The sequence below is a fragment of the Dama dama genome, chromosome 8 (genome assembly GCF_033118175.1).
Source record: "Dama dama isolate Ldn47 chromosome 8, ASM3311817v1, whole genome shotgun sequence".
Classification (NCBI taxonomy): Eukaryota; Metazoa; Chordata; class Mammalia; order Artiodactyla; family Cervidae; genus Dama; species Dama dama.
In genome coordinates, this window is record NC_083688.1 from 30,141,196 (window position 1) to 30,153,462 (window position 12,267).

The following is a 12,267-nucleotide window of genomic DNA, read 5'->3' on the forward strand; positions in this document are numbered from 1 at the left end:
GTGCCTGCAATGCAGGAGAGCCGGGTTCAATCCCTGGGTGGAGAAGATCCCCTGGAGAAGGGAATGGGAACCAACTAACATACATCCCTCCCCACCTTCCTTTATCTCGCCTGACACACCTCTTGCCATTGTTGCCATAGAAACCACCCAGTGTTATCAGGCAAATGCAAGGGCAGGGCCCAGGGGAATTGCCATTTTCATTTTATCATGGCCTCAGGCACTTTAGAAAGTAAGTCCTCCATCTACAGGCATCTTGGCACCTCTATCCAGAAGTCAAGACAATAGACCTAAAAGAAACTCCCTGGGGAGTTGCATAAAGAACATTTTTGAGAAGTTATGCCTTAATTACTACCTCCCAGGGAAAAGGAGCTTTTCTGAGCAGCAGTATATAATTCACTGCTTCTCTGCATGTGTGAGTCTGACGGGATGGAGCTCTGGAATGAGAAGCTGGAGCCCCAGACTCCATCCTGGTCTGTACTTGCCTTGGCTTTGGAACCTGAATGCAGCCTTGATTTCTTCACCTGTCAAGTGGGGAGAATCCTGAGGCTAAAACAGTTAGTGGCTGGGGGGCCGGGGGGGGGGGGGGGGGGGGGGAACCTTACTGGCATTTAAGTAGCAGTGAACAAAGTCTAGAAACAAAAGCAATTTAATATGATTCTTTTGCCATTTACCCCGTGAGGTAGACCCTTCACTCCCTGCAGTCCTACAACTTGGGATCACTGCAAGTAGCAGTGAACAAAGTCTAGAAACAAAAGCAATTTAATATGATTCTTTTGCCATTTACCCCGTGAGGTAGACCCTTCACTCCCTGCAGTCCTACAACTTGGGATCACTGCCGCTGGAAAGCACCCATCTCCCCAACCCCTATCAGGAGGGAATCCCTGAGCCTTCCCCTGCTCCCCACCCTCCTCTCCCCAACTTACCAAGGCGTTCCTGGGCTCAGGGCCCCTCCTCTCAGGGCTTCCTCGCTCCCAGAGCTCAGTTCCTTGAATGAACACAGGCTGACACACCTATACCGTTCACTAATTAGAAACCTCCCCAGGCTCCGCTCGGGGCCAACTGAAGCAGAGCCTGTGGGCCAAGTCCCCAGCCCGGCAGCTGGAGGCCTGCCAGCCCCTGCCCCCCTTTCTCCCCAACCTTCACTCTTGCCCTGCCTCCCAACAGTCAGGAAGAGACGAGGGGCTGGCAGCCAGAAGGGGCCCCAAGGGCTGCCAAATGCCCCCCTCCCCGCTGCAAAAAAAAAAAAGCGGGGGGAAGGGGAAAGGAAACAATTCTTGACTACAGTCGACTCTGTATTTCTTTCCGGGGGAGCCGGCTTTCTGAGCAAGGTCTCCCTCTGCGTCCTGACTGACACCCAGGAGTGGAGCCAGCCCAGATCTTCCCTGGCTTTGTTAAGGATCAGGAGTGGCCCAGGAGGAGGGGGATGGGAGGGCTCAGGAGCCAAGATGGAGGAGGGGCAGACAGAGATGGTCCATTTTCCAATAGGGGAAAAAAAAATGTCCTATGGCCCATTCCACTCTATTCACAGTGGGGGTGAGGGTGAGGGAGGGGGCAGTTACTCTGGAATCTGAAAGCCAACACATTTCACTTCCCTAGACCCACCACCCCATCTGTACGGAGGGCGTATCCTCTCCTCCCCTCCCCCACCACCAACACCAAGGTGTCTAAGAAGACCCTCCACCCCAGATTCCCCAGGGCAAATTCTGTGCCTTGTCCCTACTGGCGTGGGTTTCACAAGTTCTCTGCTGCCCCCTGAAGACTCAAGCACCCAGCTTTCTCTGCTTCCTGGGGTCTCAGCCCCATCAGAGGCTTGACACTTGAGTTGCTGTCATGTCACTGGCCACACACGCCATTCAGAGGGTTTTCCGGGACCTCGGGTGGAATCGGACATTAGGAAGAACCCCAACGCCCAGAAAACACGCCCCCACATCTGTTGAGAACCCTTCAGTCCCCACTCCACTCAGAAGTGAGGTCAATGCTGGAGAGAGCAGAGTAAGGAAACATCACTTTTTTGGACAGAACATCTGGTTTCTTTGCCAGGATCATGTTCAACATTCTGGCACCCAAGGCTCAGACAGGATGAACCTGAAAACCCATGTTCCTGGATCGGGGAAATGGCGCCATGGGGTCTTCACTGGCTGCGTGGACAACACAACAGCTCATCCTGCACACACCCAATGAACCAAGCGTGTTAGCACACGCTGCTTCTGATCCTCGTCTGCTGAAGCTGGGTCCTGGCAGGTGTCCTGTGGAGGCCATCCGTGGAGGACAGTGCTGCCCAGCCCTGAAACATGGCCTCAAGGACTCCCCAGTCCTCTGAACGCCAGCAACTGGAGCTCTGGGTCCTAGAGTTCGGTTGGCAGATGAAGGCAGGACTCTGCTTCTGGGCACTGGGGTAAGTTCCTAATAATGTCTGACTGCACCCATCCCGTTTCTGAGCAGCACAAGTGTCCAGGGTCAAACTCTGGGGCCCCCTCTGCCCCCACAGCCACTCCACCCACATCCTGGACACTACAGTCTCATTAGAAAAGACCCTGATGCTGGGAAAGAATGAAGGCAGGAGGAGAAGGGAACAACAGAGGATGCGATGGTTGTATGGCATCACCAACTCAAGAGACATGAGTTTGAGCAAACTCCAGGAGATGGTGATGGACAGGGAGGCCTGGCGTGCTGTAGTCCATGGAGTCACAGAGTTGGACACAACTGAGAGACTGAACAACAAGAGTGAAGCTGCCAGAGGAAGGAGGGTCAGCCCCAGACCGTGGTGCACAAGCCCTAAAGAGCACGCCTAACTCATCCATGGGCTTTTCCTGATAGCTCAGTTGGGAAAGAATCCGCCTGCAGTGCGGGAGACTTGGGTTCGATCCCTGGGTTGGGACGATCCCCTGGAGAAGAGAAAGGCTACCCACTCTAGCATTCTGGCCTGGAAAAATTCCATGGACTGTATAGTCCATGGGGTTGGAAACAGCTGGGCACGACTGAGCGATTTTCACTAACTCATCCATAAAACATCTAAGTCTTGGACCTCAGTCTTCTGTTTACTGTCAACTGGGTTTATGCTGCAAAGAAAGCACAGTTTCATTACCTTTTCTCCCAACAGCCCCACTACAGTCTGTGAAAGTGGATCTGATGTGGATGCTTCCAATGTATAGACAGAGAGGTGGAAATCAAGTGAATCATTCCAAAAAGAAACTACACTCAAGTGCTCAGGCTTTATATGTACTATTTATCTTTACACACTCGCATACACGTGTGCAGACATGACCCTATGCAGTTGATGCTATCAACTCTTCCTTTACAGATAAGGAAACGGAGGCTCAGAGAAAATATATCTCTTGCCTTGGGTGGCAAGTATGTGGCAGAAACTGGGATTTGAACCAAAGCCACTTCATACCAGGATGAGGCCCCACAACGCCAGGTACAACCTGCGGAGACAAGTGGCCTGCCTGACATAGCCAGTTTGACCTTTGTTTTAAAGGCTGGCTGACTAAGCATCAGAGAGGAGATTGCCAAGATTAAGGCAGCTAAGAGAACCTACTATGTGCCAGGCATTCTGCATTATCATAGCTGATCTCAGACACACCCCATTTGAGAAATACAAAGGACAAGACTCACATCACTCAGGTTCTGAAAGACAGGCTTGCACTGGAACCCAGGTTATTCCACCGGCCAAGGCCAGGCTGCTGTCACCATCATTCCCTGCCCACCAGCTCCTCTCCAGAGGCCTGTGCTGGGGCCCTTCTGTCCCTCCTGGCTGCTGCACGCTGGCCACTTCCATTTCTGAAATCCCCAAGCTCCAGGACTTGTGCCTCTCAAAAGAGTTGAGGGAATGCAAACTACTGAACAGTGGGCCAAGCATCACCTGCAAGTGGCAGGTGTCCAGGAACAAACCTTCTGGTTGATGGGGTCACAGGCTTTTGCTGCCAAAGGCCCCCACTCCCCTGCTTGGCCATGGAGGCTGAGGGGTTCAGAAGAAAGGGAGCAGGTTAGCTTCTCACCTCACTACTTACCTGCTAAGGGGACCCCTCCGCTGAGCCCCAGAGTCCACACCTGTGAAATGGAGGTAAAAGGCCTTCCTCGCAGGGTTGCTGTTAAGACAGGAGATGAAGCAGGCAAAGAAGTTGGTTGCGACCAGGACGAGGACAGATGGGAGCCTGCCTGCCATCTCAGCAAACTAGTCAGAGATCACAAGGAGAAGCAGAGGGGCTCTGAACATCTGCCAACCAGACCACCAGCGTCCTGGGGCATTAGAAGTATAAACTCACTGATCTGTCTTGGCTGTGGCAGAAGCAGCCTGAGCAGGAACCCCCTGGGAGGATAAGGCTTCCCCCCTCCAAGCCCCACCAAGCCCAGCTCCTGCAACGCCAGCTAACCGCCCTTCTCATTTAAGAGTCAGGTTTCATTCAAACATGCCAATCCCCAATTATCTATGTGGTCTCCATCTACTTCTGGATCTCTGAGGATGGCTGAGCCAATCTATTTCCCACATCATTTTTTTTCAAGCCATGTCCACCTGCTTAGCATCCAGCAAGGTGTTCTAGAGTCACAAGAGGAGAAGCATGGGAGAAGAGAATGGTTCACAGGCTGGAGAAAGCAGAGGTGGACAGAGAAAAGAAAGACTAAAACTAAATGCAGTCCCTGGATATGCAGTCTCCTTAAAAACAATAATAATGATGACCAAACATTTTTTTTTCCCGTAGTTTTGTAGTATGTGAGGAGGACCAACAACAAACCAAACATGGGCCCAAGCCTGTTCATTTTCTGCTTCTCTCTCATTCCCTTTAGCACTTCCTGCCCTGCCCTCCCCTCCTGCCCAACGCCCCCCCAATCCTGCATTTCATTAAACCAAGAATTTTTGGAACTTGCTCATATCAAAACTTAGCAATTGTGTGTCCCATTTTCTATGGCTGCTGCTGCTAAGTCACTTCAGTCATGTCCGACTCTGTGCGACCCCATAGACAGCAGCCCACCAGGCTCCGCCATCCCTGGGATTCTTCAGGCAAGAACACTGGAGTGGATTGCCATTTCCTTCTCCAATGCATGAAAGTGAAAAGTGAAAGTGAAGTCGCTCAGTCGTATCCGACTCTTTGCGACCCCATGGGCAGCAGCCTACCAGGCTCCTCCGTCCATGGGATTTTCCAGGCAAGAGTACTGCAGTGGATCGCCATTGCCTTCTCCATTTCCTATAGCAGAGAATAGCTAATCTGAGAAACGACTAGAAGCTAACCTGATCAATGGGCTAAAGAACAGAGATGCTCTCAAAGTCATCCTGTCTGACAGCTGATGACTCTAGCTGAGTAACAGCCGTTACTCTCAGAAACCCTGTAGGCATTTCTATAGGAATAATTTCCCCCAAAGAAACTGTGTGCCTGAAAAGCTTATTTTAAAGCTGAGTGCTAAGGTAAGCTAACAGTGACAAAATCTAAGCCTCCCTTTTCCCTCTGCCTGCCAGGAAACTCAATGATCGAATCAGGTCAAGAACCACTGCATAGAAAGACACGCATGTCCACAACAGACAAGTTCTTCTTTCCCCCTAGACTCCACCACCTATCCTAATTCAGAGGCTCCTTACCTCTGGTTTTTTTCCTCTAAGTTCTCTGACACTGTTATATAGGACTTTTTTTTTCCCCTCAAAGCTCACTTGAATACCTCATTAAAGGAATAGATGGGGTCATTGTTATTTAGTCACTCAGTCATATCCAACTCTTTGCAACCCCATGGACCGCAGCACGCCAGGCTTCCCTGTCCTTCACCATCTCCCAGAATTTGCTCAAACTCACGTCCACTGAGTCAGTGATGCCATCCAACCATGGGTCATTATTTCTACACAAAGGGAACGAGCACAGTGAACTCTAGGCAGGAGTGGAAGGTGAACACGGAGCCTGAAGGCAAAGACTCCAACACTGCCTGCCTCTGGCCAGGCTGGTTCAGAACCGGGGGAGTCACACCCTCCAGACCAGTCCTGCCTCCAAGGCCATAGCGCCCGCCTGGAGCCACACCCAGCTTGATCCTGTAGTCCAGGAACTATAAGTCTCAGGCCTCCCCAGAAGAACCCAGGAGCAGCAGCCCTCTAGTCCCCCATCTCCCCTTCCAACATACTCAGGCAGAGCGGCTTAGCAGAGCTAGTTCTGGGTGTTCCGTCCAGATGGGGGTTGGGGTGAGGGGGCCGGAAGGTAGTGATGCTAGCAATCACTGACAGTGGGTCCCACTCATTCCCCGAGACTATTTTACGACTTTGAACTCAGTATGCAAATTTATGCAAGACAAGATGCAAAGCAGTGCTCCGAGCCAGAAGTCCCGTTGCTTTTCTCCCCCTTCTTTGAAGCTGCACTGAACCACTGTAAATCAGCCCTCGCCTCTGCCCCCCTTTATGCTGCCCCAGCAACTGCAGAGGCAAAGCCTCCCCTGGCCCGCCCGCCCGCCGGCCCGCCTGCCCTGGGACTTTGAATGACTGCACATTTCTATAGCACCTTTATAAGTGCAGCGGGCCAGACGGCCACTTGGGCGGCTCCGCCCCTCGGCATAATCCCCGGCATTGTACGCGGCGGGGAAGGAGGCTGGGGAGATGCTGGAGGGAGCCAGTCCGGCCTGGCCGAAGCCCTGAATTCTGAAAGGGCCCGGACCGGCCCAGGCCTGCTTCCTTTTCTTTCCCCAACATTTCTAGGCACTTCTGCACATTCCGCTACCGAACACACCCACACATTTCTTAGGCCCAGACTTCAAGCAGGTCTCAGGGTCCCCCTGCTATTTTTCTTCCAGGCCCACCTACTCCAACCCCCCTCCCAGCGCCGCCCCCCCTCGCCTCCGTGTGACTTCTGGGTTTCTTTGAAACCAGTGGGTCCCAGCCCATCACCACCATGGGATGCAGGCTCAGCACCCGCTGATGTGCCCAGCCCCACCCCCAGCATCCCAGCCATCCCCAGGAAGCCAGCAGCACAGCCCCTGAGTCCTGGGAACAAAGACAAAAGAGCTAACAGCAAAGCCGGAACTGCTGGGGTTTGCTGCCTCGAAATAAGAAGGGTGTGTTTAAAATGCTCAAAAAGCAACCTGCTCACAGAGGAAGGCAGGCTGGGATGGGGAGGGGGGTGTTATTCTTCAGAGTGGGGGAGAAGAGATGAGTGATGGAGTGGAGGCAGTGGCGTTCAGTGCTAAGGTCTCATCTGGGCCACCCCACCCAACTCGGACCTCCGTATTCTTCATTCAGCATCCCAATCCCTGCCCCAGCCCAGGACCCTCTCCTGCACAGGAACCTCCAAACTCGCCCCTCTCTCTTCCCTGCACCCCCCCCCCACCCCTCCCCACCCCTGCAAGCCCAGGCTTCTCCCAACAGTGTCCCCTTCCCCCCAGCCCTCCTCACACTGCAGACACCCTGCTCTTGACACTTCTTTCCAGGGCACCCACTCAGCTTCCACCCCACATTCCCCGCTCCCCGCCCCCCCCCCACGCTGGTGTCCCCTCTTCCCAACGTGCAACACAAGAGAAAAATGCGGAAGGCGGCTGTCTGGCCATTGGGAGCAGGCAGAGGAGGCAGCTGGGGCTAGCTGGCGGAAAGGAGTCCCATAACCAGGCAGAAAATCCTGTGACATTCTTCCCGTGAACTCACCCCATTGTCCCCGAGTTCCCCTAACGACTCCAGGGAGGAGTGCACGGGGAGAATTCCCCACATCTGGTCCCTTCTGAAGAACCCTGACCTGCCTCGGGGGTTGGGAGGCAGGGGAGCTGGTTTTTCAGGCAGAAAGTGAGAACGAAGAACGGGGAAAAAAAAAAAAAAAAATACTAAAACGTTTAGGAAGGACGTGTACTACCGCACTTGGTTACAACAGTCAAAATCCAAAGGATTCTATGAACTTGGAGGCCTTTTGAACAAAAGTTCACCCTGCTGGGTTTAGTTTGTCAGAAAACCACAGTACCCCCCCCCCCCCCCCCCGTGGACCACGGTGGGGGGGGGGGGGGGGATGGGCGCCCGCAGTAAAAGGACTTTGCAGATTCTTTTTTCCCTGGCATTAGCGCTTTCTAAGAGAAGCTGGAAGGGTTAACCTCCAGGCAGGCTGGGGAGGGAGGCAAGCCCCAGCCAGAAGAAAGGGACTGAGGGGTTCTGCTGGAGGAAGCCCTAACTTGCTGTGCACTCAAGGTCAAAATGCGACCGTAAAAAAATTTCAACTCTGACCCCTTCTTGTCTTCCCAAGAACAGGCAAAAAACAATAGCAGGCTGAAGGAAGGGGGGGGGGGGGGGGGGTGGTGCGATGGGGGGTGAGCAGGGGGAAGAGGGTTAACACTAAGACGGGAGCAAGAATTTTTCACTTTTTCTTTTCTTCCTTCCTTCTTTTTGTAAATGTCTCTAAGTTTGAGAAACTTGGTCAGACTCGCTTGCTTTTTAAACAACGGCAGCAAGCAGTGAACACATTTCACCACTGTCTCCAAGAGGAAAGAAAATAATTACAGCTTCCTCCAGACCACTGAAGCAGGAGGCTTTTGTAATTAAAAAAAGAAAAAGAAAAAAACACAACAACCAAAAAAAAAAAAAAAGTGAGATATTTATAGTCTGGTTGTGTCCAAAAAAAAAAAAAACTTGTTGGGGGGAAGGGGGCGGGGGCTTACAGCTCCTTACAAAGAATCTCGGAGCCCCCATTCTATGGGACAGGAAGAGCTCTGTCAATTAGCATGAGACGGCGGGGGGCGACACCTCGCTCCGTTAAGGGTAGTTGCGTCCCGGCTGGGGCATCCTCCCGCCCGGACGCCCGGGGGCCCAGATGCTAAAATGAGCGGCAAGGCTGCCCGCGCCCCAGACTGCATGCAGCCGACGACCTGGCTTGAGTTACAGTGACTCAACGGTTGGGGTCTCCTTCTCGCCTCCCAAATGCGCCTCTTTTATCATTCCACCCAACACAAAAGCGAGCGCCTTCTTCATCCTCTCTGTAAAATAGCAGCGTTCCTTTTTTTTTTTTTTTTACTCCTCCTAGGCAGCCCACCCTACAAAAAGTATGCACAAGTCTTTTCTTCTCACCTCACAATCCCAGAAGGAAGGGACCTCAATGCGCCGCTGCCTTCTCCTAGCGCCCCCTTCTCACTAGAGGTCCCTGGTGTCACCAGTACCCGCCAGCCTCCGCCCCCGCACCCCCCACCCCCACCCCGGGCAGCGTCCTCCACCAGGACCTCTCCGGGAACCTTCGGCCGGCGACCACCAGCTCAAATGGTGCCCCAGATAAGCCTCAAGCTCCTACTCCCAGCGATCTGACCAGCACCCTCCTCCCCAGCAAATCCCCCCTCCAAAACAGAAGTCGGGTACCTTCCAGTAGGGAAGCCTATGGTAACAGGGATGCCTTCTCTCTCCGTATTATTCCCCACCAAATTAGTAGCCGGGGATCTTCCGCCCTCTCCAGCTCCAGTTCCTCTCCCCGGGCCTGACTTTCGGGTCTTCCCCCCTCCCAACAACGCCCCCACCCCCACCCAGAGCCGGCCCAGGACCCTGCTCTTCCTCCGTTAAAACGGTCTCTGAGGTCCCGCCTTACACTCCTTCCCTCCAGAAGGGCCGCTAGCCGGGCTCCCCACCCCCCACCCCCGCCCTCTAAGTTTCTCCCAACTAGTTGTCCCAGCCCCGCGTTACCTGCAACCTGCTCGGGGCTGGCGCTATACTCGGCATCACCGTGCTTCTCGCAAGTGCCCTCGCCGTGGACCAGCGCCCGCAGGGGCAGCTCGGAGCCCGGGTTGGGATAGCAGCGCAGCCCCTGGCCGCAGCGCGGGGTGTACACGCCGCACCGCTCGCCCTCCAGCCGGGCACACACGGAGCAGCAGCCGCAGCCCGGCTCGCGGACCAGCTCGCAGGGCATGCGGGCGTCGCCGGCCGGCTCGGCCGCGGCGCCGGGCGGGGGCTTGCAGGCGGCCAGGCTCTCGGGCGTGCAGGGCGGGCAGCGGAACAGCACCTCGGCGCGCGCCCCGCAGTCGCCGCCGCCCGCGCCCAGCAGCAGCAGCAGCAGCAGCGGCGGCAGCAGCAGCGGCAGCGCGGGGCCGCCCAGTCTCGGCTGCATGTTGGCGGCGGTGAGCGCGACGGCGGCAAGCGAGCGGGCAGGTGGCACGGCCCTGCGAGCGCGGGAGCCGCCTCCTCCGCTTCTTTCTCCACCCCCGCCGCCGCAGCCGGGTCCTAAAGGGCCCTGCTTCTCCCCGCCCCCTTGCCTTCTCCCCTCCCCCTTTTGGAGACCACCCCCTTCCCCCGACACTCCCGCGCGCGGGCCTCTGCGTGCGCGCACGCCCACTCGCCCACCCCCACCTCCTCGCATGCAGCGTGGGTCCCCTACACCCTCTGGCCTCCGTCCCTTCACGCACTTCCACCCCGGGCTCCCTGACTCCAGGAAGATGAGAATAACTTGGGGGTTTGGGTTAAGATCGGCGCGGGAGAGGGCAGGAGTGGGTGCTTTTGTCTCCTGTTTTCGGTTCAATTCGGAAGGACTTCGTTTGTGCGCTTCCCATGTGGCCGGCGCTGGGCTCACTGCTGGAGGGAATGCAGAGGACGTCAGGCATGACCTTCAAGTAGATTTCAGTCTACTCCCAGCAGTTCCCTCCATCCTCGGGTTTTCCCCCACTGCTGACGTGCCGTTTGGGACAGTGACTTCGGAGTCGGGAGGCTGTTCACGTCCTCTAGATCAGCCTACCCCCGAACTGCCCCTCTTAGGGACTATTGCAGTTTCCCAACCCTGCAGGCATCTGGTAACGTGTAAGTACCTGAAATACAATTTCTGGACACTAAGAAATCTCCCCTCTTCCGGGCTTACTCAGCTCCACACCCCCTCCCTCCGCAGAGAATCCCTTGGGGACCTGCCCCACCGCACCCACTGCAGATCACCCTGGACAAGCAGGACAGAACACCCTGCTTCAGGGGTCTGAGGTCAGAGCAGTGTTCCAGGTGTGGGAGAATGCCCTGCAGTAAGGTCATTTAGAGCTCACTCCATTAAATGCAGGTGGACAAGAATGGCCTCCCTTCATTGTTCAGCTTGATTTACTGACTCATCCATCCAAGCTGTCCCCAACTCACAGAAATTCCAGACTGGACCCCACTTGAATTATCACACATCTCTTGTGACCCTAACAAAGATTCTTTTCAGATTCTCTTGGTAGGGATAGGATCATTGAACTGCCTCCAGCCTGGGTCTGATTTCTCAATACCTCCATGCCACCCTTCCACGTGGCCACCTGGCCTTGAAAGTCAGCGCCATGCCCCAGGAAGGCAAGTGCCTGATCTTAAGGAACCAACAATGTTATGAGGGTGAGTTTGGTGAGATGAACAAATAACTGGTTGTCAGAGGCTTTGAGGAGGAGAAATGTTTAAATGGCAAGGTGATGGGGATTGCAGGGGTGGATCAGAATTTAAATTGAAGCTTGGAATTCTACCAGGGGACATACAGACACAGCAAGGGCGTCCTGAGCAGAGGGACCAGCTAAAGCAAAGACCTGAAAATAGGAAAGCAAGGATAGAGAAAGGCTTGGAGGCAGGGGGAGGACTGGCAGGAAATCCAGTTGACTTGGGTGGAGGGTTGGCTTCATATAATGGGCAGGGAGGTGCAGCGTCCGTGTTTGGGCAGAGGAGTGAAATAGAACTGGACTTCTGGAAATCACAGAGCTGTATCTAGTGCAGACCTGATGGAACTAAGAAGAGACAGGCATGGGAAGCTGCTGGTCACCCTTCCCTTCGGTGACCCTAGCATCCTGTGCCAACCTTGTAACATTTGTTTCTATTGGTCTCATCCGCTAGAGTCTGAGCATCTTCAGAGTAGACACACTCTGGCATGATGCTGTCCAATAAAAATCTATTGCAAACCACAAACGTGAACCACATGTGCAATTTTCAATTTTCTAGTAGTCATGCTAAAATATAGTAAAAAGAAATAAATGAAACCCATTTTAGTATATACTTTATTTAGTTTCTTTAAAATATCATTTCAAGGCGTAGTCTATATTAAGTTATTAGAGATTTAACACTCCTTTTTTCATACTAAATCCTCAAACTCTGAGGTGTATCTTATGCGTATGTGTGTCTGTGTGTGCTCAGTTGTGTCCGACTCTTGGCAACCCAAGACTGTAGGCTTGGGCTACAGCTACAAGGACTGTAGCCTGCCAGGCGCCCCTGTCCATGGGATTTCCCAGGCAAGAATACTGGAGTGGATTGCCATTCCCTTCTCCGGGGGATCTTCTTGGTCAAGGGATCGAATCCACATCTCTTGCATTGCAGGCAGATTTGTTACCACTAAGCCACCTGGGAAGTGCCAATTTTCTGCT

The 12,267-nt window shown here is 54.1% G+C and overlaps 1 protein-coding gene across 1 annotated transcript in view; it reads right to left on the reverse strand.

Moving 5' to 3' along the window:
• The window catches only part of IGFBP2 (insulin like growth factor binding protein 2), a 28,990-nt gene extending 18,897 nt beyond the window's left edge, over positions 1-10,093 (reverse strand). Inside the window, exon 1 of the mRNA XM_061147920.1 lies at positions 9,605-10,093. Within this exon, the coding sequence (XP_061003903.1) occupies positions 9,605-10,025 (421 nt within the window). The 5' untranslated portion in view covers positions 10,026-10,093. The remainder of the gene's footprint in view (positions 1-9,604) is intronic.
• Positions 10,094-12,267: the final 2,174 nt, after the last annotated feature.